At 40.9% G+C, this 27,952-nt stretch overlaps 2 protein-coding genes across 4 annotated transcripts in view; one reads left to right on the top strand and one right to left on the bottom strand.

Moving 5' to 3' along the window:
* Window positions 1-14: 14 nt before the first annotated feature.
* sash3 (SAM and SH3 domain containing 3) lies at window positions 15-8,514 on the top strand. Of its 2 annotated transcripts, XM_082553701.1 has the most exons (8): window positions 15-277; window positions 1,764-1,859; window positions 3,976-4,110; window positions 4,752-4,887; window positions 5,914-6,071; window positions 6,517-6,729; window positions 6,815-6,959; window positions 7,797-8,514. In XM_082553701.1, the coding sequence occupies exons 1-8, from the start codon at window positions 221-223 to the stop codon at window positions 8,054-8,056; spliced, it is 1,200 nt and encodes a 399-aa protein (XP_082409827.1). In that variant the 5' UTR covers window positions 15-220; the 3' UTR covers window positions 8,057-8,514. The 2 variants fall into 2 exon arrangements, with proteins under 2 accessions (XP_082409827.1, XP_082409828.1); XM_082553702.1 differs by lacking the exons at window positions 15-277; window positions 1,764-1,859 and adding an exon at window positions 3,761-3,864.
* A 4,193-nt stretch (window positions 8,515-12,707) lies between these two features.
* The window catches only part of zdhhc9 (zDHHC palmitoyltransferase 9), a 32,001-nt gene continuing 16,756 nt past the window's right edge, over window positions 12,708-27,952 (bottom strand). For both annotated transcript variants that reach the window (XM_082557313.1, XM_082557312.1), the window contains exons 3-9: window positions 26,240-26,398; window positions 23,660-23,797; window positions 23,406-23,452; window positions 22,641-22,745; window positions 18,434-18,537; window positions 18,206-18,278; window positions 12,708-15,458 (exon numbers count right to left, since the gene is read on the bottom strand). In XM_082557313.1, coding sequence (XP_082413439.1) covers window positions 15,276-15,458; window positions 18,206-18,278; window positions 18,434-18,537; window positions 22,641-22,745; window positions 23,406-23,452; window positions 23,660-23,797; window positions 26,240-26,398 — 809 coding nt within the window. In that variant the 3' untranslated portion in view covers window positions 12,708-15,275. The remainder of the gene's footprint in view (window positions 15,459-18,205; window positions 18,279-18,433; window positions 18,538-22,640; window positions 22,746-23,405; window positions 23,453-23,659; window positions 23,798-26,239; window positions 26,399-27,952) is intronic.

The following is a 27,952-nucleotide window of genomic DNA, read 5'->3' as shown; positions in this document are numbered from 1 at the left end:
AAAACAGGGTTTGCCTCTTCAGTTTCAGCATGGCCACGTGACTTCCTGCTGGCTTCTGCAGTTCACTCGGCAGCAACACAGCACACAACAGGCTTCCTCAGTTTTTTAATCAGACTCGGGCTGTGACCGCGCAGTCACAGAAATCCTCAGGTGATTAAAGCGGGTCCAACTTTCCCACAGCTTTCTGTCCGGGGAGATCTGAGGATCACAGAGGGACAAGATGTTGAGGCGAAGGCCATCAAATGCCTCAGAGAAGGAGCAGGTGCAGAAGAAGAAGGTGAGTTTTTTTGGTTGCTGTAATTCTTTGTTTTGATGTGTCTGTGCAGCTACACTTAGAAATGCTTATATTAAACAGAAAGTCATAGTTTTTATATTTGTTACTTTTTGTAGACTTTTGTTGCCACACACACTTGTTTGCACTTCGACATCAGCTGTCTTCTTTGTGTGCACATCTTTTCAACACAGGATGTCAGCTTAAGTTAGTTCAGACCTTTGCGGTTAAGCTGAACGCACACGAACACAGACAACACTTGAGGTTCAGCAGCAGCTTTTTGCCTAAAGCAGAATATTTCCTACCTTTTCTAACTACCGTTTTGGCTGCAGCCTCGGTACATTTTTAGAAAAGTAAAGTTCCTCTATTCTGGCAGGGTGAATCATTGCTGCAGATGTAGTTTGAGTCAGAGAAGGCTTTGTGGCTTCTGCTGACTTTGTCTTCAGCTGCTATCAAGATAGTGAACCTCCTACACTTGACACCAGTGCTCTTATTTTCCATCCAGCTCTCCACCCGCGGTCGTTTTCACGCCATGTCATTACACAACTCGTTGCGTTTGTTCTTCTCATGTCACTGCTGCGGTTGTCGGCTTTAATAGAAGATTGATTTAGCTGAAAGGTCTGTGGCTGTTAAATAAAAACTGAGGATGGGAAAAGAAACATTTGCCACCAGAACTTGTCATATTAAATGTCACTGAGGCCCAAGACTGCTGAAGGTTAAGCTTTGGTGGTTAAACTTTACAAGGTAGACCGTAAGCCACCGGTGCTGGCTGGATGTCTGCAATGATTGGCTGGCAGCAGTTGCTAAAGCTTTGCCAGTTTCCTGTGGTTTGAGCAGAGAGAGAAGGATGAGCTGCGATAAGATGTTGCACGGCGGCGTGGTTAAATGGAAAATTAGACAAAAAGTTTCCACAACAGCTACAAGAAAGTCTAAATCTGGAAAATATGCAAAAAAATGAGTCAAATTTGTCTCTTTTGCTCAAAATGACTAGAGCTTTGCCTTTCTGGTGTTTGAACTAAAAAAGAATTAAAAAAACCAATGTTGTTGCGAGGATGAAATCATGTTCTTGTATATATTTTAGCTTTGGTGCTCCTGTCCTTCCCCCAAGGTCTTGTGTATGCCACTTTTGAAAACACGAGCTATTTATTGCAGAAACCCTAATGAATCTAGCCGCACATCATTTCCTTTGTGTTTCCTGCTAAACAGCTGCAATACCTTTGTAAAACCTTATCAGATGCAGCCACATCACCGTGCAGACGTTCAATTAGCCGTGACTTCAACTTCGATAACAGTGTGTGGAGAAACACTGGCACACATTACTTCTAAGAAACCCCTTCTGTTCACAAATTTGAGGAGATAAGATCGTACTGTGTGCACGACCGCAAGTTCAGCATTATCAGTTATTCCACAGAAAACCACTGAACAACTGTGTGATCCTCTTTGCTGTTCATGAGTTCATGATATTTAAGTGCAATGCACATTTTGTTTGCAGCTCACCCTGCAGAGGTCCAGCAGCTTCAAGGATTTCATGAAGCCCAAGCCTACCTCTCCTGTTGTGTCAGAGAAGGAGTTCAGCTTGGAGGAGAATGTAAGTTTCTTCCCTGGGATTTGCCCAAAACAAGCAAAATATACAAAACATCAGTTTATAAAAGTAAAAATACCTATTTTATCTCTTCTTTTAACTTCCTGAATAGCAGTTCCTCCAGATATTTTGTTACATTGTTCCTCGTCTCTCGTACTGTGGCCTTCTCTAAATAACGCATCCACCAGAGGTCAAGTGGAAGCTTTTTTTCAGTTATGACTGTTACAGAAGTGCCCAGTTGGTGCTTCCTGATTTACACGTGTGAACAAATGATAACACTTTTAAAATTAACAGAATATATTAATAATTTCCCAGCAACATTCAGGTTACTGAGTGGAAGTTAGAGAGAAATGATTACAGAGGAAGTAAGAATGAGAAGCATTGCACAGAGCCCCAGATGACAACAGCATGCAGACAGGATGTCCTCCGGTCTAGTCAAGCAGAGAGCCTCTCCGTCCGAAAATCATAAATGGTATTCCCCCGAAGAGTGTATCCATTTAAATTTGGCCTTATTATTTTTCATTTACGTCAACTCTGAGCTTAAAACTTTCTGCTGAGAATTCATCTGTTACACCCCTGTCAGCGGTCTCTGCAGACGTGGGTTTGCCATTGTCATTGTGGTTACTGAATGTTTACACTGCCGATACACGGCAGCGTTTCTTCATGATAGTGTTTCATTAAGAATAAGTGCACGACAAGCTTTGAGGGCTTCTCCAGGGCCAAATTATTTCATATTTGTACCAAAATTGGCTTCAAATCAAGACATTTCTCACTGAATATGAGGGAATGGAGCTAAATGGACAAACTTGTGGTTAGTTTGCAAATCTAGTATTGATTTTTAAATCAGGGAAGCCAAGCTTGACCCCCCAAAATTCTGTTAATATCAGCTGACTAAAGTGTTGTATAGGTTATGCCAAATACAAAGATAATTACCAATCAGCACATCACTAATAAATACACTAAAGTCTGCAAAAATATCAAAACATCATCAAATAAACAATAATACAAATAAATAAGACCGCATGATAAAACCCAGGAAACCTGCTCAACTACTACACGACTCAACTTTGAGCGTGGATCTAGAAACTTCTAAAAGCAGCTGGTTTACAGACCAGGTTAAGTAGGATGGCACAAAACCACTCGGGCTCATGAAAGCAAATAGTAAAATTTTAAACTGGATCCTGCAATGGACTAGGAGCCAGTGCAGGGAGGCCAGTACAGGTGTGATGTGATCGCACTGTTTCTTTCCTGAGAAACGACGAGCTTCTGTGTTTTGTACACCCTGCAGGTGATAAAGTAACGATTGGTGAAGAAATAGAAATAATTACAACAGTTTAATCAGGAGGTAATGTGGACAGATGGTAGACTTCATTGAAAAAAGCTTGTCTTAATACGACATGCTTCAAAACTACACCTGAGTAGCAGAACCAAAACAGAAACCTGTGGGTATTATTAGTAGAAGGTTATGGTGGTTGAACGTGACCACTAACCAGGTGGGTGCTGTTAGGAATTCTCTGCTGCTGCTCTTCATAACTCACCTGACAAATCTATTTTACCTACAGCAATTTAAGGATAAAACTGCATCTGTTGTCTTGATGTATTCTGTCTATTTGGCACTCTTTTTAATACTTAATGTTAAGTTTTTGGGCTACAGCTCTTGACTAATTCACAAGCGCCCACTGTTGCTTTTTAGGATCTGCATGATACTAATAATCACTGTGATTAAGCTATGTGCCCGTCTCTGCTGTTAACTACCTCAAAAGCCTGAAAACGACATTTTTAGATGTCAGTAATAAGCACGCAATTTCACACAGTTTGTCTGCAGATGGAGTCTGGTAACACTCTCTAAAACTGTGTGTCTGTGTGTGCGTGTTCGTGCTACAGAGAGACAGAGAAATACTTTGTGGATGGCAGTAACATGTGCGCACGCAAACCCCATTACCACAAACGCTCTTCTTAGTCTGTGAGAAAATTTTTATGACCTGGCTTCCATGCCACTGAGGAAATTCATGTCAGTGGCTTAGATTTGAATTTTTTTTTACTACTCTCAACCTTAATTCCAGTGACTTTAAATAACACTGAAAACTCATCTGGTGGTTTTCCCTTTTCTCCTTTTCTCCAGGTAGCAGATGGTGTGACTGCAGAGGAAGCAGTGAAAAGTGGCAGCAAACTGGGGAAGAAGTGGCGCAATGTCATTTCACGCACCATGACCCGCAAAACGTCCAAGATGGTGCAGAAGGCTTTAGCTGAAGAAGGGGTAAAGACTGTTTAAGTTTCACAAAGTAATCCAAAGGTTAACACGTGATGCATACCTAAAAAAAAAAAAAAAGGAAAAAAAAAGTTCACACTACTACAAACTTGAATCTGTCTCCACCTTGTGGAGAAATCCATGTACTGCAGAGGGGTTTATTCTTTTACCTTGCACACAAACTTGCATGCAACGTTTTCTAGATTTAACTAAAATACAGCATACTGCAGAATTTAATGTTACAGTTCAGCCAGTGCTGTGCACTCTTCTTGTAATCAAGTATTTTAGATTTGTGGGGATGCTGATGTTTGGGTAAAGAGCCTGAATAAACCCTCTTCCACTGCTTCTGCTTTTTCATGTCTATCTCCTACCAAAGTTTGGTATAATGCTCACTCAGTTCAGAGCTCTAAATTTAGCAGACTGCCACCAATCTGTCATTTAAAGGTTAATGTCTGTTAGCACAAAGACAAGCCAGACCGTGTTTTTAAAGAATAATTCACTTTTCTGCAAATCAATGACAGATGCCCAAAAGTATTTTCCAAGGTAATGAAACAAGTTTGAGACAAAGATAATGAGACACTTCTTTGACTTTTTTATTATGTATGGGAGGTAAATGTGAACTGACCTCTGACTTGCACTGTTGTCCCCAGGGGGAGAGTGGTGAAGAGCTGTCTCCTGTCCCTTCCGACTGGCTTCCAGATCTGAGTGCAGGCCAGAGGACGTCGGTGTGCTCCACAGGCTCGGAGGACACCATGCCCAGCCCCATCAGCCGCCAGCTCTCTGGCAGTAAGTGTGAAAAAAAATCACTACTTCAGGCTGTGTGAGAGGAACAGGAGGTCCGACTACACAGATGTGACAGACTGCGTGTGGCCCAAGGATACACTGAATACTTTTTTAGGGTGATATTAATTTTCTTTTAACAGCAAGACAATAATTATAATGATAAACTAGATTCTTGACTATCGAATTCTTTAAAGGAAGGATTTTTACTCAAGTAAAAACAGGAAAGGCTCTCCTCCCGTAAAAGTGTATTTTAATTTTAGATTTAAAGGAGGTCACTGACTCAGTCGACCTGATTTCCTCGGTCAGATGCATAGAGAGTCTTCGGCATTATAGCTGTTAAAACAGTGTTAAAATGTTAGACCAGGCTTAACTTTGCTGTTGGAGTAATTTAACAGAGGTAGAAAAGTTTCCCAAACAGGTGCTACTCAATCCCAAAGCTAAACTAAATTGTGAGTGCCACCGCTTTTCTTAATTTACACAATTTAAGGGATTTCATAATTACTTAACAAGCAAACGATGCCTAGTTTGATCCCAAGAGGCGAACCCAATCCTTATGAGGTTGCGTTAGGAAGGGTATAAAAAATCTGCCAAATCAAACATGCGGAGCTACCCGCTGTGGCAAAACCACAGGGAGCGACTGAAAGTAGCAAGTTGATAATTTTACAGATGACTGAAAAGGGAAGTTTTCCCAGTAAAATGTTCTTGTAACTGTTCAAGTCTTCAAAAGGCCGTGTTTCCCACTGGAGGAAAAGTGCTTTGACTTAATTATCCAGCATTCATAGTTAATAAGTCCAACCTAATATTATATATTTATGTTACAAATGCTATTTAGAGGTCTGACATCTTTGTAAAATGCCATACTACTTTAATAAAAGCCTGAAAACCCCTTTTATATTGTATAAAGGCCCAGTGTCCCATCAGCATGATTCCTGGAGTCATACAGGGATGTTTACAGTGTGTTTAAACCTCTGGGGCAGAGGCGAAGGCCTCAGGATGAATCTGACCCAGCTTCTTATCTGTCCTCCTCAGACAGCGACAGACAGAGCCTGGACAGTGGATATAGCCAGAGGGACAGCATGCGACTGGAGGAGAACGGCATTGCTTACAACGGCCCGTTCTGCGGCCGCGCTGTGGTCCACACCGACTTCACCCCCAGCCCCTACGATGTGGATTCGCTAAAACTCCAAGTGAGTCTCGGAGGGGGGAGTCTTCCTCACTGGCTGCGATTTGGCCTCGTTTGCTGTCTCACTGAGGCGTCCTCCAGGGAGCTTGTTAGCTGTGTAAAAGAAGACCGGTCATTTTGATTATCATCCGTGAAGGAAGAGTTTAATCTACAAGACCCTCCATTACTGGTTACCCCCTTTGATAAAATATCATTTCAGTGCAGTTTATACAATGATGTGTGATCAGAAAAGTCTGCTTGACGGGGTTCTTAAAATATTTATAAACTCATATTTTCAAAGCTTTTACACTGGTGATCATTATCTTAAATCACTGGATAGATTTTTGATCAGATATTGAGCGAAACTTTGAGATGATCGTAGACTTTAATTTAAACTCATAATTCTGTCTTTTGTGAGTTTCTTTTATCTCCTGTCAGGCTGCCAGTATTAATGCTCTCTCTTTTCATAGAAAGGGGACATCATCCACATCATCGAGAAGCCCCCCGTGGGCACCTGGACCGGGAAGCTCAACAACAAGGTGGGCTCCTTTAAGTTCATTTATGTGAACCTCCTGCCCGACGAAAGCCCCCCGACCAGGAGGAAACGCTGCAGCAGAAAAGCCAACCGAGCCAAATCCAAACCCAAATCCCTGGAGGAAGTCCTGGACAGCATCGGCCTGATGGTGAGGGAAACTGCAGAGCAACTGTTGCGATGGTCACCTCTGTCTGATCGCAGAGATGTAAACCTTATTCTCTCTCATGTTGCAGGAGCTGAGTTCTTTGCTGTCCATGCATGGTTTCCAGACTCTGGAGGACTTTGCAGGGCTGAAGGAGTCTCACCTGAATGAGCTGAACATCACAGACCCAGAGCAGCGCTCCAAGATCCTGAACGCCACTGAGCTGTTGAGAGACTGTAAGTTTATACACTGTGATGCTGCAAAGCTCATAATATCTAATCAAAGGATGCTGATTTCAGGAGCACTTTGTCATTTTTTTATGCTTCAACTACACAATCAGGTGCACTTCATGGCTCACGTTGTGTTATCAGTGCTTCGTCTTAATATCTTGGCTCATCTTTGCTGCAGAAGGACAGTTTGTGAATTTAAACTTTCTTTAAAATTCACTCAAAACCATTTCATATGAATCAGTATCTACTTCCCCAAAACCGCAATAACCTTTATTTGTATTATTTTGACCACAGTGATGACTGTCCATGATTCCTTACTATTAGAGTTGTTGCTCATTGAAACCACTGAAAGTAATTTAACCTGCAGCATATTAATTTATTTTCATACATACTACAATAACTTTGGTGAGATGTGAACGGATGGAAGTGATTATCTGTGCTGAGAAACCTGCAAGTGTTTCTTGAATCTGCAGCTGTTTGAGCATTAAATACTAGTAGTTTTGTCTCTTTTTTTAGCCATCTGACCCACAGATTTACTGTTTTGGTTCACTCTGCTGTCCCACCGTATTTATGCACTAACACAGCAGCAAATAACAGTCAGCTGCCTGCATGTAGTGGATTTCCCTCAGGAGGTTTGAGAGAACATAAACAACGCTGAACAGGAGTGAGCTAGGGTTTAGATTCACCAGGTGGACACAAAGTGACTCCGGATGAATGATTGTGTTGTTCCTTTACTGCTGGATGCTGAGCGAGATGAAAGGACCTGTCAGAGTTCAGGAAGAATAAAAAGGATTGGCGTAAACCTCTATATATTAAACTGTGATTGTTTTTGTGCTTGTGTAGCTGAAGAAGAGTCAGAGCCAGAAGAGGAGGAGGGGGAGAAGGAGAAGGAGGAAACATCTGGGGAGGACGCCAAGGAGCCGCGGGATTCGGGTTGTTTTGAGAGCTCAGAGAATCTTGAGAGTGTACGCGAGGAGCCAAAGATGGAGGAAGAGGTAGAGAACCATGAGCCGGAGTCCGAGCAGCCACAAGAGAGCCAGACGGAGCAGCTGGAGAATGTGCAGGAGCAGCTGGAGGGGCTGACAGTGGACGAAGGATCCTGAGACGTGATGGACAACTTGTCAAACTTCTCTTACTCCTGGTCCTCTGGGTTTCTGTGGATGCAGATTTAATCCCACTGAAATATCTCTTCATGGTAGAAGAGCAGACTGTATGAACACAATAGTCACATAGCCATGGACTGTTGAGCAAGTGGCACAGTTTTGGTTGTTTCATCTGTCCTTGCTGGACACATTATTTTAAATGAATGTTTTTTTGTATTGTGTTGTTTGATTTATAAAGTTGTTTGTCATCATTTATCATAATGTATCTGAGCGTAATGGTACATATTAAAACCATTTTCATGGGACGTAGTCTCTGAGACTACGTCTAAGAATGTAAAATACTTAAATGTAACTTGAATACAACTGCTGCAAGTTATAATGTATATTACAGCAGTTTTTTCATGCTATTAGGATGCGGTGTTGTAAATATAAAAAAATTAAAGAAAATTTGTCATCAAGATGTGGATTCTGTAAGCTGTTAATTGCTACTGTTTCACATTTGTTTTCAATAGCTGTCTGTGAGTCTGTCAGCGCACACACTGTATCCAGAGGCTTTTGCAAAGTTATCATCATTTCATCATTTGTGAAGCAAATAGTTTCGCTTGCCATGTTTCAATTTAATTTTCAATTTTAATGTTTACTTTCTTTTTTTTAAAACATTTGGTTTTACTTTTAGTTATCCGATTAGTTTGTATTAGTTTTATTTTAATAGGCACTCACATAAAAGTACAAGTTTCAGGTTGGACTCTCTTTTGCTTTCAGAGCTGCTTTCATTCTTGAAGCCACAGATTCAGCAAAGTGTTGGAAACATTCGTCACAGGTTTTGATGCGTACTGACACGACAGCACCAGAGAGTTGCTGCAGATTTCCTGGCTGCACATCCATGATGCGAATCTCTTGTTCCGCTACATCCCAAAGGTATTGTGTTGGATTGTGATCTTGTGACATCACCACCAGCAGCCTGAACCGTTGATGCGTGGCAGGATGGATGCATGCCTTCATGCTGTTCATGCGAAATGCTGATGCTGTCATCCAAACATTGCAGGAGAAATTGAAACTCGTCACCCAGGCAACATCTTGAGCCCATATGAATTGTAGTCTGATAAGAGTTACACCTGGTGTGGTCTTCTGCTGCTGGATCTCCTTCAACATGCTCACATTTTGGTTGAAACAACTGGTTGCAACTGATTATAGTTTTCTATCAACTATAAGCAGCGTGGCCAATCTTCTCTGGCATCAACAAACCCTTTTTAAGCTCAGAAAACTGACGCTTGTCTTTTTTCAGACCATTCTCTGTGAATCCTGGAGATGATTCTGAAATACTCGGACCAGCCTGACTGCTGCCAACAACCATGCAGCATTCAAAGTCACTCAAATCACCTCTCTTCCTGATTCTGATGCAGCTTTTGAACTTATTTTCATGTGATTGAAACAGGTGTGCCTAATAATGTTGCTGGTGAGTCTATCTGAGTTATAGATGGTAGTATAATAGTATCCTGCAATATAGATTAGTATATAGATGGTATTTGTTTAATAAGTTGGACGATGGAGCAGCTACACTACTGATGCCTTTTATTTGTATTTCATTTATTCAAATTTATTTTCTCACCTTCAGTTTTACTTTTAGCTTAGGTTGAATTAACTGTGATAACCTTGATGCCACCCCGTGCGGTTGTCATGACTTCCACAGCGGATATCTCCGTGACTCCAGCAGCTTCCAGATGTGGAAATAAACTGAGCGTGGGTTATCAACTTCCTCAGAGGTTTTATCTGTGCTGACAGAAGGTAGGATGTAGATGTTTGGACTTCAGGGCCATACTGCGAGGTGACGGTGAGGTCGGTTTCTTTTTTTAAGCGCTCAGAACAGTTTTCGGATTTAAGCTTAGAGTTAAAATAAATCCACAATTCGCAGCAAACCCTGTCATTAGAACATGAGAGCCATGGCTTCTCTTTAGATGAGCGATTTGCCTGATCAGCAAATCATTTCTTGTGAATCACTGAATCTAAAAAATGCAAAGTGGAGACAATAATCCACCAAAACAGTGACGGCAAAGAGATGGTATGCAGTTGTTCAAAAAGGGCTGTTTTTGTAGAATATTTGTCCGTTTAATGAAAGTCTGCACAATTTCACCTCCCTGCAATGAATATTTTTTGTGTTACACACCTTAAATTATGTAGAGGAAGGCTGAAGATTTGCATCTCTTGATTTTAGCCGTCATAGCTACTAAGTACATGGGATAGTCACATGAAATTCTATGGCTGCTAAAATATATTTAGCAAGTAAATTTCAGTCACACTCAAAATGACACAGCAAGAGTTTTTTCATTATTAGGACTATATCAGTTTTTCAGCAGTAAAACATGCCAAATTTAATGTTTATAATGTAATAGAGACACTTGTTTCTGTTACTGTTTCTGCCCTCCATGTTTTATCCGTTTCGTGATAATTCAGTGAAAAAATATCTCAAAAAGTGTGATTTGGGTAAATCTTAAAGGATCATATCTGCCTGTGGGATAAACACGATTTATTTTTCCCACATTTTGGTCTTCTAGCTGTGAGTCCTTGTGTGAAAACCATTTTCTCGTATGTTTTATACATAGCATATACATCTGTGGGAGTTTACACCCACGCTGGCAGCTCTGTGCGGCTGCTCAGCTGAGGAAAAGGACAAAGTTTAATCTAGTCATGCTGTAGTTTGGTGTGCAGCACATCTGCTATTTGATCTTTATATGAAAAGTGAAACACTAGTTCTAAATGATGAGGACACAATTTAAACTGTGTATGAAGCAACAGATATTACCACACTGCATGTGAATAAGAAACTACAACATCTAAATATCTGTGTAGGTTCTCAGGCTGTCCAAATGGAAACGTGCACAGATGTATCTGTGGGACCATAAATTATGCTTGAGGACACAAAAAACATGAATAGCTTTTGCTCACATTTGTTATGTGTAATTATTTATTTACTCATTTATTACTTATTTTCTAACTTGTGCCTGATTCTGATTGGCTGTTGTGTTTGTGCTCGTCCAGACTGATTTGTTCAGTTTAATTCAGGTTTATTTATATAGTGCCAAATCACAAAGGTTGCTTCAAAGTACTTTATATTGCTAGCTAAATGCCCTACAGTAATTTGAGCAAAGCTCGGGCAATCTGACGACTCCCTATGAGCAAGCATTTTGTGATGGTGGGAAGTAAAAACTCCCTTGTAAGAGGAACAAACCTCCAGCAGAACCAGGCTCAGGAAGGGATGGTCATCGGTTGTGACCAGTTTGGGGAAAGAGAAGAGAAAAGCACACAGGAAGATGGGACAAAACACCTACTGTTGCAGAAAGAAGACAGCATTTAACTATGTCATTAAATTTAAAATCAAATTAAATAAAAACCAATAACTGTGACACACTGCAGTGGCAGATAAACAGATGGGAAGTGAAAAGTGGTGAGTGGAGTCAGGGAGTCACATGAAGAGTCTATAGCATAACTAAGTGATGTTCAGGGTCACTTGATCCAGCCCTGACTGTTAGCCTCAAAGAGAAAAGTTTGTGTTTAACCTTTAAAGCGGAAACATGTCTGTCTCATGTCTGTTTGTTCAAAATCCAAACTGAGAGCTGGTTCCACAGTAGAGGGGCTGATAGCTGAAGCCTCTGACTCCTATTCTACTTTTACAAACTCTGGGAGACGTAAGTAAAGTAAGCATATTGGGATAAAGTACTTCATAAACAGTAAGCGTGGCGTAAATTCCAGATCATAAAAATGAAGCCACAAAGAGATGCAATAATCGCGCATTTTATCGGACAGGTCACTAGATGGCGATATCTTTGGTTCAGCTCTATAAATGATAACTTTCTGATTTGACCCCAACAACGTCAGCTAACAACTTCAATTAGAAGTCATTAGCCAATGAGTGGGAACAATGAGCAAGCTCTGGCCGGTCCTCCTCGTCACATCCTGTTTTTTTGAAACCAAGATGGCAAAGATGGAAACGCTGCTCTTGACTTTTCCAAACTGGCCTACTTTCATTTTTTATTATACCATCTGTGACTGCCAACAGCTTGCAGATTGCACTCTTCAATTCAATTCAGTTCAATTCAATTTTATTTATATAGTGCCAAATCACAACAAAAGTCGCCTCAAGGTGCTTCATAGGTACAGAGAAAAACCCAACAATCATATGACCCCCTATGAGCAAGCACTTTGGCGACAGTGGGAAGGAAAAACTCCCTTTTAACAGGAAGAAACCTCCGGCAGAACCAGGCTCAGGGAGGGGCGGGTCCATCTGCTGTGATTGGTTAGAGTGAGAGAAGGAAGACAGGATAAAAGACATGCTGTGGACAAACGGTGCAACAATAACATTCACAGCAAGCTAAAATTTTGAATCATCTCAAAATGTATTAGTTAATAGTGAATTATTTTTTTACATAAACTGAAATTATGACTTATGATGCCAATTTATTTATTTCAGTGATATAAACAAGCTTCCATGAAAGGGTGTTTTTCCCCATCTGTTCTCTTTTTTTGTGTTAACCGTTCTCTTCCATGATTCAGCGGTTTGTGATTACCCTGCATATCAAACAAATCTCCCGCTGAATGCTTTTTAAATAAGAACAACTGAGCAGCCTCCCACTGACAGAAGAAAACGTTAACAAAGTTATAATAAGACAACATGTTTTGTTTTTTATTTACCAGACACAATGATCATGTAAAAAGAAGTGAATAAATTGAATGAAATACATATATCACAGTGTTGATAACAAACAAAGTGGACATAAATAAGTGTTCCATCAACGGTATAGTACTGTATCTGTATACATAATGCAATGTAATAATCAGATCAGAGCATTCACGTCTGATCCCGCTTTGAAAACAGGAATAAATACAAGAGCTCGGCCTCTCTGTGGTCTGCAGACTTTCAGCTAAACCTTAAATTTCATCCTCCCTTTGAACATCACGAGCTTCCCTTTTTTTTCCCCCCCTTCTCAAAAATCGAACATCATACATTCTTGCTTCTCGGTGACAATTAAATACACCAAACTATCTTTAAATACTTTCCACAAGAAAGCCCACTAAGTTCAGCTTTAGTTGAAAACAAAGAAAAAAAGGTCTCGGTTTACTGTAAATTTTAGCATTTCTCTGAGTTTTCCAAACAAATACTCAGTAATTACACTTCTTTACACAACTACACACTTCACAGCATCCTCCAACAGAGACATGTCAGGGATTACCTGAGAGCAGGTAGAAAGAATTCCTCAAGAGCTGAAACAGTTAGAGAATGAACGAGTTAATGAACCGACAAAATATTGGTTGAAAAAGTTTTAATGCTTTTACCCCATCAAGTTTTTAAAGCTGTAAAGTCTGACAGTTAAATAAAAATGATGGCATGCCCCGTCCTCAATTCACCCTAAACTTTATTCTCTACCCTTGATTTTAGAGTCTGATACGGTGCTAAAACTTCTACACAAGTGTATTTCACAAACACAAACTCTGTCTTGCATACGGCACAATCACTAACTCTCACTATCAGCTAACATCAATTAATACAAAGGATCTGCTTGACTCCTTCTCTGATTGGTCTTTGCACAGATGCTGTACCCTCAGGCGATCGTTGTGACCAAAGCAAAATAAAAGACACGTAGGGGGGTGAGGATAAAAGTTTGTTTTTTAAAAAAAAATTCTCTGCGATAATGAGCCTGACACAGCTGGTTGCAGCGAAAGCTGCACCGGTCGTGGGCGTACTGTACAAAAAAAAAACTGTGCAAGTAAAAGGAGGAGAGGAGTAAGATATGAGACTTTTCTACAGAGGCAGAACACGGCAGGAAGAGAGAGGACTGGGAGGAAGATCAGGAGGAGCTCAAAGGCTGAATAATTAACTCTGGCTACACACTTCGTTCTTTCATCCTCACCCAGCAGCTGAGTTTTCAGCACATCTATCGCTGCTGAAGCAACCTGCAGTTAAAAGATGGCTTTGCTTAGTTGTTTATTTCTCACAAGCTCTTTTTCAGTGACCTGCGATATTTTAAAACGCAGCAACATAAACTCACCACAGGGCTCTGTGATCCTTTCAGCTAAATAGTGATTATTCCTTCTCAGATTTGGAAAATTCACAGTTTGTCAACAACATAAAAATTGTAGTGTTAAGTAGAAGATTCATGCTTTTTCCTTTATATCACCTCCACAGGTTAGCACTGGATTAATGATTTGAAGGGCTCCTCTGTTGGTGAACCTCAGCTGCTACAGATGGATGCAACCGTTACATTAAGGCACTGGTACTACGAGTGTCTCTACGCTCATCAGGCCTTTTCTCACATATGAGACTTTAAATGTGCGTGACTCAGTGTCATCCGTTTCAGAGCGCCGATGGCACACTACATCCTTGATTAGATAAAAAAGAAAATAACGTAAAAAATGAAAGGACAGGCGTTGGTCTGGATGAGATCACTTTGTTAAGAAAAGATGCACATCAGTGACACCAGTACTTGAATGCAGCAGTATCAGAGTACAAGGTAGACTTTGCCTGGAAGGAGCCTTAAATGAATTTCTCAGCTAAGGATTCACACGTTCTCCTGCTGCCTGGACATCAGGAGCTCCGACTGAAAGGTGAAACCCTTTATCACCACACTCTTCTCAAAGCTGCTTCTCCAGCCTTCTTGTGGTTTGCATAGGGCGTGTAATATATGCACAACATAAACCGACTGTATGTATGAAGTTGTACACATGTCCAGAAGTGATAGCTTCTGTTTTTGCCAGAGACTTGCAAGGATATTTGAACTGGCCTCTTATAATAAATGTCATTACGCTATTTTAAATATAAACATACTTGAGTACTGACAGTCAGAGGAAGCCCACGGGCAAACTGAGGGGCTGTCGAGAGCTTGGGGAGTGTCTTTTCTGCGGCACCCCAGCAGCTTTTTCCCCCCTATGCGTTTTTTTTTTTTTTCCATGCAGTGTTCAGGAGACGGGAAGCTGCTGACTTTCCATTTAATTACTTCTCCTGCAGGAGTGAATGTCAATCAAACTCCTCTGCAGCTACCAGTGAGAAAAAGCAGGGAAGAGGAGGAGCTGCAGCAAAATCTCCGCTCTTCTGAGGGATTGATGGGCAGGAGTCGGAGAATAACTGAGTCCTCCTCACAGTAGTCAGACATTGATTATTAATGCTTCAGTTCCTGACCAGGCAGGATGCTGGAGGAGCACCCCCGATGAGAGCCGCCCTCTAATGCAGCTAATGGGCCCTTTCCTTGGCGATGGAAGTCTCTGCATCAGTCTCGGGTGAAGCCAGGGGTGGGACTTTCGTAGCTGCAGGGTGCTCCTCTTTCGGGGAGGCGTTCTTCTCCGCAGAGGCAGCAATGCTCGGCTTGGCATCATCAGGTGTGTGCTCGTTGGGGATGAGCGGAGCTGTGGTTTTCTGTAGGGAGAGGACAATGAACATGGTCACTGAAACTGTGGGGTTTATAGCAGTGCCAATATTGTTGCAATCAGTGGTATTATCAATGCTGTAATATTATTTTGAGTTAGAATAAAGTGAGACTTGCACTTGACTTGGGTGTGCAAAAGCCTGACTGCCACCGGTTTGACAGCAACCCCCCCAAAGAAAAAAAAAAAAAAAAAAAAAACCCAAACACGCCACTGCTATTAAAAGGAGCTGTTAGACTTGGGCGGCACACGGTTTTGATAGATTGAGCAATTTCGTACCAGCTATTAACTGGAATTGATGTGCAATTCTCTTCCCTAGAGGACAGCAAGCTGAAAAGATGCAGTAACGACAAACTGATCTGAATCAGATGATTAACAGGAAGAAGAACATAAAACAGGCGAATCTTTCTTTTGTTCCAGACTGGGTGGAGACAACACAGTCGCTCCTTTTATATTAGAAATTCATATACTATTATCACATTTACATTTTCTATATTAGGAAGAGATAGAGAGCTGCTAAATTAAAAAACAAAAAGATAAAACTCTGAACTCATGGTTTGGACCACACCCAACTCTGAATGCCGCCTTCATTTTGATCTGAGCTGCACACCTGCAGGTTTTGCGCCTGCATCTTGCTCAACTGTGATGCTGTGACATAAAAACACCCGCTAAAGCACTCAGAAGCCTTTGTGGTAAGACCGAGTACAACAGAGGTCGTTATTGCCATCACAACAGATTGTAATGAAGCAATAGCAGCGATACACTGAGTCATTCCATCAAAACATTGTCGGCTGACGCTCATTTCCAGTGGAAAAACGGCTAAAATCACCACTTATAGTTCAGCTCAGTGACGACAGAGTACTAAAAGGTCACGCGTTACTGATATTGTACTGACTTCCTTTGGCTCAGCTTTTAATTTTTTAAAGACTGAAGTCAAATTCAAAGTTGAAAGTTGTGTTGTTTTATTTTATTGGTACTACAGTAACAGCTTATTCTGGGCTTTGATGAACAAACGTGTGCCTCATCACATTTTCCGAACCCAGTTAAAATCAGTCAGATAATAAAATAAATGTAGAAATATCAATGTAAAACAATAAAACCTGAAAAAGCTCACAGAGAAGACACCTACCCAATGCCGTGAAGTGCTTGAGTACTGCTGGATCGTTTATTGGTTTACTTCAAGTGCAAGCTGTGGATTTCCTCTTTAGTACCATTTTTAAAACTATATAATTTATAAAAATCTCTTTGTGATTCTTCTTCCTTTGCTGGAACTAATTCCTTTATCAAAAACAATAACTTCAACAATCTTAACTTTGATTTTTGGTGTAATTTTGAATCCATCCCTCAAAGGGCTTGGTGATTTGGGTTTTCACTGACCGCTGTCTCATCATTTTGCTCTCAACACAATGTATGCCAGTAAAGATTTTTCAACTTGAGTACTTCATCTAGATCTTTTTGAACACCATGTATTTGTTTCGATGTCCATTTTGAGATCTCAGAACACATTTATTATATAGTATACATGATTTCATATGCAGCAAAACACACTAATCATCCAAGTGCATATTCAATTCAGGGTCACAGGGAGGCTGGAGCCCATCTCATCTGTCACAGGACAACCTGGACAGGCTGCCAATCCACCACAGGGCTAGCACGGTGATGCAGACAACCAAATCATGTGTTTGGACTGTGCAAGAAAGCAGGAATGCCTGGAGAGAACCCATATAGGCACAGAAAAGATCCCAACACACCATTTAAAAGTAAGTGCACTTCCAAAAATGCAATTATTGTTTGCAGCACAACTAGAAAAGTATTAAACCACCATGGATGGACACAGCGACAGTTACAGGATTTTTCACTTGGGCAACTTTAACATTTCCAAGACTTAAATGCCTGCTCTGTATAGTGTTAGTTTAAGCAGGTGTACAGGACGCCGGTTTAGCCAACTGGATAGAGCAGGCGACCCATACGCCATAAGGTAAAAGCACCTCGAGGCCATTTGTTGTGCACCTTTCCCTGGTCTTTCCCATTTTCTCTCCACTGTCCTACATTATCAAAAAAAGCCTAAAAAGCCCACAAAATATATCTAAAAGTAAAAAGCAGATCTTGAAGTCAAGCTCAGCCTCAATCCCAGCTGATCACGTGATCTCAGTGAAAGCACATGTTAGCTAATAGTTCAGCTGATACCCGTCCACACATACAAACAACAAATCTTACACAGGCTGCGCTGTTTAAGTGGCTTTCACCGGTCCTCAGCTGCTGTGCATCTGCAAGCCACTTTGTGACCCACTTGCGCTTCATCTCCCCCTTTCATGCTGTATTTGGCTTAACCAGAACCAGTGTTCTATTCTGTGCAGGTCTTGCTGCTCCATTTTTGTACATAAAAGGGCGAGGAGGTCCCAGAACAGAGCTATAATACCCAATATAAATTACTGCAGATGGAAATAATCCTGACTATAGTGGTCCTGTTCGCATTTAAAAGCAGTGGAACAAACACGAGTGAATGCAAAACGCCAGCATCTGTATGCTAAGAAGAGGCACAAAATGGCCCTTCTCTGACACTGACACACACACACACTTCCTTTCTTCTCTCAATTCTAAGTGGTTTCAACTGTTTTATGTCTGCTCTATATTCATTATTCTGTGCTTTGCAGCCTCCATCCACTCACGAATCGGTGTGTCTGAATGAGGAGACTACAATGAGAAAGAGTGCATGTGGGTGTGTTTGTGGGCACTCACCGTAGTTTGTGGCACGGGGTTGCTGGAGGAAATGAGTGTATCCTCCTGCAGTAGTCCTCTTCTGTCCAAGACGCTGTAGGGTGAGACGAAGCAATCATTCTGCTCATTAGTCACCAAAACAAAGCAATGCCACCAAGCTCAGACAACAGTGCGGGAAACAGTCTTGCACTGACAAAATGACCAAAAAAACCCCAAAAACTGTGAGCCTAAGATACAATAAGCAGTTACCTCGGGTATGTCGGGCCACACAGCACCTCACAGCAGTTTTTGATGATGTTCTTGTGGCTGTAAGGGTTCTGGCCTCTGTTCTTTCCCGACCAGGATCCTTTAATCTATGCAAAACAAAATTCACCACAACATAAATCAGTGAAGAAGCAAACCCTACCAAACTATCAATCGTCCGCAGTAGCACTCACTTTTCTTTCATGAAGATTTTCCCTGTGCTTATACCTTATTCAAAAGCATACTTCCATTTATAGAAGTTATCCCCACAGTGTTGGGTTTGACCCACTAAAATCTAGCTTGTCAGGAGTTAATGAATACTGATTTACTGGGAAATCTATGTGCTGATGGGTACAAACAGGCAGGGCAATGGAAGATTAGAACCACTTTATTCATTCATTAAAAATCTGAGTTCATACTAAGGTTTTCTTCTGCAATAAAACCACTACACAGCAGCTTTTTTGGGGCTTAAGGGGTTAAACGATTATTTTACTTATGCATATATGCTATGCTATGCATATATAGCTGTTTTTTTTTAATACAAATACAAATCTGTGCATCATTTTATTGACACCGCCTATAATTTTTTAGGATCTTTAGGAATATTTCCTGCAAAGACAGATTTTAAAACAAATTTCTTTTAAATACCTGAAAGAAGAAATCAAGGACACTGCTTTCATATATAGGAGAAACCTGGACCTTAATCATGCACAAGTTTATAGTCTATTTAGCTCCAAAATTAACATAATTTTCCATTAAATAAGACCTGAAACAAGCTATTAGATACTTTTAATACAGCTCATTTTTGGAACCAGAGGAATCACCCCCCTGCTGCATTTACTAACAAAAAGTGCAATGAGTGCAGATTTTTTTTAAAAATTCTCGTGTGAATAAATCTGGCACAGTTACACAACATCATAAAATAAAATACACAAAACAGAAAACAAATATTTCCATTATAATCCAATGACCTTCAATGTGGACAACAATTATTTGCAGATTTTGCATTAGAGCCACATTAGATTTGATTTTTTTAAAAACAGGAAACGTAGATAAAACAGACTCTGAATGCATCTGTGAGTGCATCTGTAATCGTTGTAAAGGCTCGTCTCTTTGTTCGCAGCAGAGCATGCACTCCCTGACCCTCCAGCAGGACGGACAAAAAGCTTTATTTTAGGCATCATAGATGTAGGTCAGGAGCCTGCACACAAGGTGCCTCACACATGCCTCCGTGTGTCTGCATGTGTGACACACTTCATCGAGCATGCGTCGTCCTACGGGGAGACCAGAGCAACCATAACACTCAAGGTGCCTTCCTTCCCCTGTTCGCCTTCTCCTCCCTCTCTCCTCTCACTCCCCCTCCTCGTCTCTGCCACAGCAGTGTTTCTGGCGCCGTGCCCGGCCCCTGCAGGTATCGATGCATCTATTATTAGCCCAATCACAGATATTGAAACAGCTGGGCTGACAGCTATTGTTTCAACTCCTGAAGCAACGTTACACGTTTTAGGTGCACATTCCACTGCTTTATCACAGATTAAATGGGGAAAAAATGAGGCCAGCCATCCCACAGGAAAGAAGAAGGGGAATTATAAATTAATCATTACAACAAAGTATGAGTGCACTCTCTTGCTTTCAGCCATCTAGAACCTCCCACCACATCGCTGCTGCTGCTTCTCATCAGAGCCTCTGCAGTTAGATCTGGGCTAACAAAGCCTCCATTAAAGAACACGTGCTGTTTAATGTCAGTATATTTGCACAGACGCAACGCAAATTACTCCCTTTGTGAATTCATCCACCTGCATGTCCGCCGCTCATCATCTGCTTCGCATCAGCCTGACTCTGTGTTTCTGTGTGCAGTGACTAAATAACGACTCAGTGCTAATGTGGCCAACCAATCAATACTTTTTTCCTCCTCATTCAGCCGGAGAAGCTTTTTCTAAATGTAGTTGGCAAGCTGGGAGAAAGAGACCGGCGCGTCTGTTTTCGACTTATTTCAGCTTCATTTTGTCAGTGCTTTTATTAAGTACAGAAGCTTTTTGTGCATATTTTTAGATCATTACGCTCCATCAGCCTGCTGGTTGGCTGAGAGGAGTCCAACTGCAAACAATTTGTCGCATGGCTGAGAGTCTGAGCAGAATAAGCTGCTCCTGCTGGTGGTTTTCTGTCTCAGTCTTCCTGATTTAGATAAAAAATAAAGCATTAACCTTTACAGAAAAATAACAAACAAGCTGGTGAATTCTGTGTGTACAATCTCTTAAATGAGAGTGAGTTAATATCTCATTTTTTTATGTCTCTGTTTTCTTCCTGTTGGTCGTCAGACACTTTATTTGCTTTTCTTTTGTTTACAATATACCAACCTTGTTTTAACGAGCTACAGTTTACCAGCCCTCTGTCCTTCAGCGCTGAACGAGGAGGAGCTGTTGTCAAGGTAACAGCTCTCTGGTCTTAGAAATTGTAGTGTTGGACCACGGTGATGCATGTTTATCTTTACAGCCACAGGAAGCCAATCTGCCCGATCACAATGTTGCTAAAACTGTGATTTATCCTAATTATGTATCCACCTGACCATTACCTTCAAGATATAAACCAAGACCTCACCAGAAAACACATCTAACCCATCACTCTTAAAAATCCGAGCATTACTGTAATATGTGCGTTTATCTTCATCTCTATTATTGGTCAGTGGGGTTGGACTTTGTTCAACCCCGAAGCATTTGAGTCCTCCTAATGGGGCATTAAAGAACTGAGAATAAACGCCTCTCCATATTCCCCTCGAGGGTTTCTGGCAGGTAACAAACAGCTTTAGCTGTATTATCGCCTTCCTCTGAGCTGAAATAGTCGTACACGTTCCTCCAAAAATGAGAAGGCTGCAAAGAAACACAGAGACGAGTAAATGTGTCTCTGTGTTAATCCAGATGCAGCTTGACCAGATGTGTTAAGCCACATGTGGATTTAATGAAATGTAAACGTAAACTGGTCTGAGCAGCGGTTCACTTGGACTAAAGTCTATGAAACCCACTCGAACACTAAACTGATGCTCCAAACACTGTGTAGGATCAGCTTGGCAAATGCAGCCTACAGAGTAGGCAGCTCACTGGATTCTGCCAAATATCGATTTCTGTTGTTATGTGACAAAAAATAAAAGTTTGAAGAATCAGAGTATAGTTGCAGAAAACTTGGAAAAATAAAATAAATGAGATAATTGTCTGTCAAAGTGTAAGCAGAATAGACTGTACATAAAAGATGGACAAAGCTCAATCTGTATTCTTGTAATGACTTGCAGCGCGTCACTTCTTTGGTTCCAAAATAACTCAGATGTCTGCAGGATCGCCTCAGTAAACACTTTCCTAATGACTGTATGGCCTCAATAACCAACAAGTGTGAATGGAGTTAGTGGTCCAGTAGAGGTAATGAGTGACAGGAGAATGGTGGCTAAACTGTCATCACACGTTAAACAACACCTCCCACCCCATTCAAGTCACTCTGACAGCTATGAGCAACTCCTTCAGTGACAGTGTGAAGGTGAGATTTGGGAGGTGTTTTCACCCAGGTGCTGTCAGACTCACTAAAGGTACACATGTGTGATACTCAGTATTTGCTGCTATTAACATGCAGCCACTGCACTATGAAACATTCAATTTTTGCTGCTACGAGGCATCTAAAATGTCAGTTGTATTATTATTAATGCATATATTTCTTCTGCTTTTTAGAGCGTACATTTTTCTTCTAGTTGTTTTTATATAGTATTTCTGTTGTTAGATTATGCTACACCTATTTATTCCTGCTCTGTCCACTCTACTGCTGTGAATGTCCCAGACCATCTCGTCTCATCTTACATGATGTTAATTTGCAAATTACGGTCTCCATTCCAGTGAAAAAAGATGACAGAGCACGAGATGCTTTAGCTGGGACCTGCCTTGTAACTGAAATGTCGAACCATATGAGCATGCAGAGTTCCCAGTTTTCTCACTCTCAGTTGTTTTAGTCTTTTATGGGTACAGGGGAACCAATGTTGTATGTGCGCTCATAAAGCAATTGCTGCCTAATTATTTCAGGAGTTCATCTGTCATTTTCCATCTTCATTTTTTATGAAAACAATAAATAATAATAAATAATAAAGAATGGACTGACTGAGACTCGACTCGAACCAAAATGAACTGTAGACCTGAGCAGTTATTCAACAAAAAACAACAAGAATAAAAAAAGTACTTACATCCTCGTTGGTGGTCTGGTTGAGAGAAATCAGGTAGGTATGGAAGCCAGTCAGTCCCACCACTGACCACAGGGTGAAGAAACACACCAGCACCTCCAGCACAGTGAGCTCCAGTTAAGAAAACAGTAACAGATGTTTCTGGCTGACTCGAGGTTACTGATTAAACCGCAGACAGCGTAGCAAAAAAAATTATGTAACATGATTAAAGGCAGTGAATGTCAGTGGAAGAACACAGAGCGATGAAAGAAGCGGTTTTACCTTCTAACTGTGCAAAAAGGAGAAAAAATAAGACCATTTAGAAATAACTTAATTAAAACAACTTTAAAGATTTTTTTCCATTAAAATTTCTAATATTTCTGTAACATGAGAAAAGGCAGATAAACAGACACTTATTTCTTGCCTCTCATCAATGAATCTGCAGGTTTTAACGGGCTGTAGCTAGGTAACTACAAGCCTAAGATTATCCCAGTGTGTGGCCTGATGCCACAGTCTCAGGATGATTTTAGAGTGTTTCCAGGTGAATTATTTTATAATGAGAATCTTGCAGAAGGGTCTGTGCAAAATATGAGCAAGTTGTAATTTTTTTCTTTTTATTTGTCACAGTTTAGCGGCTTATCTTCAATTGCAGGATGAGTTTTTGTCATTCAAGTAATGAGAGTTCTGTTAACTTAGCTATGCTAAGGTTGGGCAAAGGCTGTACAGTTTTTGGTGTTCATGAAAATCCAGCAAACATATCACCCACACACTCAGTTTTAAAGGATATGTTCCAGGTGTTTCCTTCAAAGTGTTCAAAAAGCCACCATTCATTGAGCCTGTGGACAGGGAAACAGAAATTACAAGGTCATTATTGTTATTAAGGTAATAAACCCAGAGCTTATCATCCATATGAAGAAATACTCTTTCAGTTTGTCTGTCTCATCCTATGTTCAGTAAAAGAAGGAAGCAGGATGATGTGGTGTGGCTACAGATTAGGCTCATGTGTTCTCTCTGATTGGCCAGTTGAATGACAGGATACTTACGCATGACCACGTGGACGATGTCAAAGGTGAAGATATAAATGGTGAGCAGGGAGAGTGACAGGGTGAACAGGTAGAAGTATCTGTAGTTTCTCTTGCCCACGCAGTTGCCCACCCATGGACAGTGGTGATCAAAACGGTCTGAGGGAAAGAAGAAGAAAAAAAGAACAAAAGGGGAACTATAAATATGTAAAATGTTCCAGAACCTGAAAAACAAGCCTTCTTGGAGAGTAGACAATTTTGGGAATCAAAGGAATGTTAAAAATACACAAATTTCAATAACAGTCTTTCAGTCAAAGGCTGCTTTATGCCTCAGCTTCTGAATCTAAATATAGTGATCGCTTCCTCTTTGTGGCTGCTCCTCTATCAGCTGGAGGAGAGCCATATGAAAGCAGGGCAGGGTCAAATGGACAATGAAAGTAAACATCTTACTTTACACTTTCCTCCGCAGCCGACACCGCTGCAATCCCCAGATGAAGTTTCACAACAATATCAAGTAAACACGGAGGCAAACAGACAGGATGTGAACCGGTTTGTAGATTCAAGTGGACCCGTGGATGATTGTTATATTTAAGGAACACAATGCAAATGTTGACCCAAGATGACTATATTTGTATTCCAGCTGTTTTGGGATAAAGTAGTCGCTAAATGTAAAGCAACGAGCTGGAAAGGAATGATAGGAGTGTATAAAACGCATATGAGTAGCATGACTCTCACTGAAATGTCTTAACTCGTAATGGAGGGATAATCATGAAATTTAGTACAGACGCACAGAGGATGAAAGCTAATGTTTGTGGTGATCTCAAAACTTTCACTTTTTTACCCACTAAAACCAAAACCCTCAGCTAATCTACGATGGTAAATAGTCTGTTACATTAGCACAAATCCTAAATCTCCCATTCCACCATATTCCAAAGGTGCTCTGTTGGATTGGCAGGATGGATCCATGCTTTCATGTCATTTAACCAAACTCTGACCATATCATCTAAATATCAAAGCAGAAATTGTGCCAATGTTTTTCCAGTCTTCTCCTGCCCAGTTTTGGTTTGCCTGTGCAAATTGTTGCCTGGGTATCCTGTTCGTAGCTGACAGGAGTAGCACCCAGTGTGTTCTTCTGCTGCTGTAGCCCGTCTGCTTCAAGGTTCAATGAGTTGTGTTTTCAGAGTTGTTCTTCTGCATACCTTGATTGTAATTATTAGTTATTTGAGTTACTGCTGCCTTCCTGTCAGCGTGAAACACTCTCCCCTGACATCTGGCAAGACTATAAGTCACTTATCCATAAGTCATTTATGCAAAGAGAACTTCTATATTTTCTCATTTTCTGACCTTAAATCGCCTTTATTCTTTGTTCTCATCTCAGTTTGAACCGCCACAGCTCATTTTGACCATTTTCTAATAGATGAAAGCATCGTGGTGCCGCCACGTGACAGGCTTATTTGATATTTATGTTAACAAGCAGTTGAACAGGTGTACCTAACAAACTGGCCAAAGTGATATATAGATGCATCCCTACTGAAACCCAAAGACAATATAAGCAGACAGAAAAGTAGCTCAGGTAAAAGATAGATTTTAGCAGTTATTGGGATGCAAACAAAACAGCAAACAAGTGTAAAAAGACCATTTCATATGGACAAACATCAGCTTCCATTTATGCATATTGTGTTTACTTTGATTGCCCCAGATTTGTAGGTTGCATATGGAGTGCAGCAGCATAACAATCATCCACACTGTTCACTCCATAATAAATCTATAAGCACTTAAACTTGATTAAAAGTCTCACATATTCTTTTTCTTTTTGCAGCGTGAGTCACTGAATAAAATATGTGCAGTTATTCAGAGACCAACACCTTCACCCCAGACTTTATGTGCAGGACTACAAAACTGTGCATTTGCATCTTATAATAGTGGAGTGGCTGTTTTCTCTCTGAGACTTCCATCAGTATGAGCAAAGTTAAGGTGAGGAGGGAACAAAAACCTCTGCAGTAAAAGAGGGTCACAGGAATGCAGTTGTGTAATGCTAGCGCTGGGAGTGTGTGCGTTTCTACAGCAGGTGGACACAGATGAACCAGTGTTCACAATGACTGAGCACTTATTTCCTCACTGAGCCTCCACTGTCTCCTCTCCCGTCGCCTGTGAGTCTACGCTCCCTTCAAACGCATTCTTCATTCATCGGCTACCAAATCACTGCTAATCTGCAGGGCTGTGAGATGACACAGCTACACACACGCGTCACGTCACAAAGCATCACAATGCACCACAAATTCACGGCCTTCAAAACTTAAAGGGCATTCTAAAAAATAAAAATAAATCCCCTCACGAATGTTTTTCTAAAACTTTTACATCCCGTCCGCTTCTGCGTATATTTATAAAGCTAACATTTCTTTTTTTCACCGTGACAAACGAATGCACGGAGGTAATTAAGGATGAGGCATCAGTAATCGCCATCATGTCAGCGAGCTATTTTTCTCCTTGCTCACCTTTCTATTTCTGCACGCCTGAAATAAACCCATCTCATCTTTCTCCTTTTGTGAAGCCTTTCTGAGCAGCGTAACAAACGACGGCAGATCAGATGAGACTTCTTACCGACGCAGTTGTCGCAGATGCTGCAGTGGGACGCTCGAGGTGGTCGGAAGATCTTGCACGTGTAGCAGTACTTGAGCTTGACGATCTGATTATTGATCTGAACGTTGCGGATTCGGGGCGGGGGTCGCTGCCCTGCGGGGACGTTCCCATTGGCAGCCTCTGTGGAAGCGAACAGAAAAACATTAAATCAATGTGGATGACATAATATAAATTACTCTAAGAGATCATATTTAATCACAGTCAGCACAACACAGCAACAAATGAAATCCTCAGACAGTGTTAAACATGATTTGTGCATTGGATTGCATTGGACAGGAGCTCTAATGTGAGAATTAGTGACATAAATCACGACAGCTGAACCTTGAGGATGTCATTCACCAAGAACTGTCGCTCAGTACAGTATAGGTGGGCTGTTTAACTGTCAATATTTTTTATTTGCAACTATAAAGCACCATATCTTTCTCCATTTGGACAGCTTCCTATCACTGGAATGGCCATATTTCACAGTAATCTTATGCCTGCACAGCAGCTATCAAACAAATGAATTCTGACATACTGTTTGTTTGTGACAATTTGGATGTTTCTGATTATCTTACACTCCGGGATCTGGAGATTATACGTGCAAGCCGATGATCACACAGTTGAATAACCCCGCAGAGTAGCTGCGAGGAAGAAATCTACCATTAACATGTCGCAGTGGACAGGCGTGAATGTGGAGTTAATGGAAAAGAGAAAGCGTACTTATTTGACTTCCTGGGGATTCATTAATATTTTTTTTTTTTTTAAAAGTGCTTTCTGTGGAAATGAAATTATCTGGGTTTTAGAAAGTGTTCAGAGATGCTAAGGGGCAAAAGCCTAAAATGCATACTTATCATTTGTATAGAGTCCTAAATGAAGATCTCTTAAGTAAAACAAAGCAGTTTCTGCACAAATAAATCAGTGAAACGAGCACATTTTCAGGCTTCTATTAAAAACATCCCTGGGACATAAATTCATAGATTGTGACAGCAACAAATACTTGGCATCATGCACCCACAGAATGTGGGATTTAGTGGCTTTCAGGATAAAGTAGTGAAGAATAAATTTATGAGTCACCACTCACAGGGAATGATGCCACTCCCTGTGAGTGCAAAGCTCAATCTGCTCGTGGCATTATATATTCCGAGAAGATGCCTCTCCTCGTATTAGCTTTCCCCCTGGGGACTGCTGCTAACAGGCAGAAGGGACAGAGCATCGGGGCTGCAGAGGCTTCTTTAACATCCCTGCTCGCTTGCTCAACTGGCTTTTAGCACTCCCACACTTACAACAGCCATCCTAACACATAAAAACATACTGTTTAATATCTGAAGGTGTGGGCTGATGAAGTTGGTACCAAACTGCGTAATTTAAGCTGGCATAATGCGGTCATGTGACCTGCTTAAATAGTGTTTATGTCAATAACAGCTTCATATTTGAAGAAGGTTGCCGAGATGTCTTATGTGGAAAGGTACAAGGCTTTGGGAATGCTGTGAGAGGATACATACAAGGTCAAAGAAAACATAAAGCAAGTCTGCTGCAAAAGAGGGGATGTCCAGTGAGGTTATTTAAAGGTATAGATTTACCTTTTCGGAAGTACAGAAATTATTATTTTTTACCTCAGGTTAAAGAAAACTGACACTGCTGGCAGCACATTTGAAATGAAACTACCACAAACAGATGCTTAGTTTGTGGTAC

Source organism: Aulonocara stuartgranti (assembly GCF_965226115.1).
Source record: "Aulonocara stuartgranti genome assembly, chromosome: 2".
NCBI classification, from domain to species: domain Eukaryota; kingdom Metazoa; phylum Chordata; class Actinopteri; order Cichliformes; family Cichlidae; genus Aulonocara; species Aulonocara stuartgranti.
This window is presented reverse-complemented; position numbering and strand designations above follow the sequence as displayed.

Coding starts and splice junctions, on each gene's coding strand:
- sash3 (XM_082553701.1), top strand. CDS start 221: ATGTTGAGGCGAAGGCCATCAAATGCCTCAGAGAAGGAGCAGGTGCAG. Junction 278..1,763: donor AGCAGGTGCAGAAGAAGAAG/GTGAGTTTTTTT, acceptor TTTTGTTTGCAG/CTCACCCTGCAGAGGTCCAG. Junction 6,072..6,516: donor TGGATTCGCTAAAACTCCAA/GTGAGTCTCGGA, acceptor CTCTTTTCATAG/AAAGGGGACATCATCCACAT.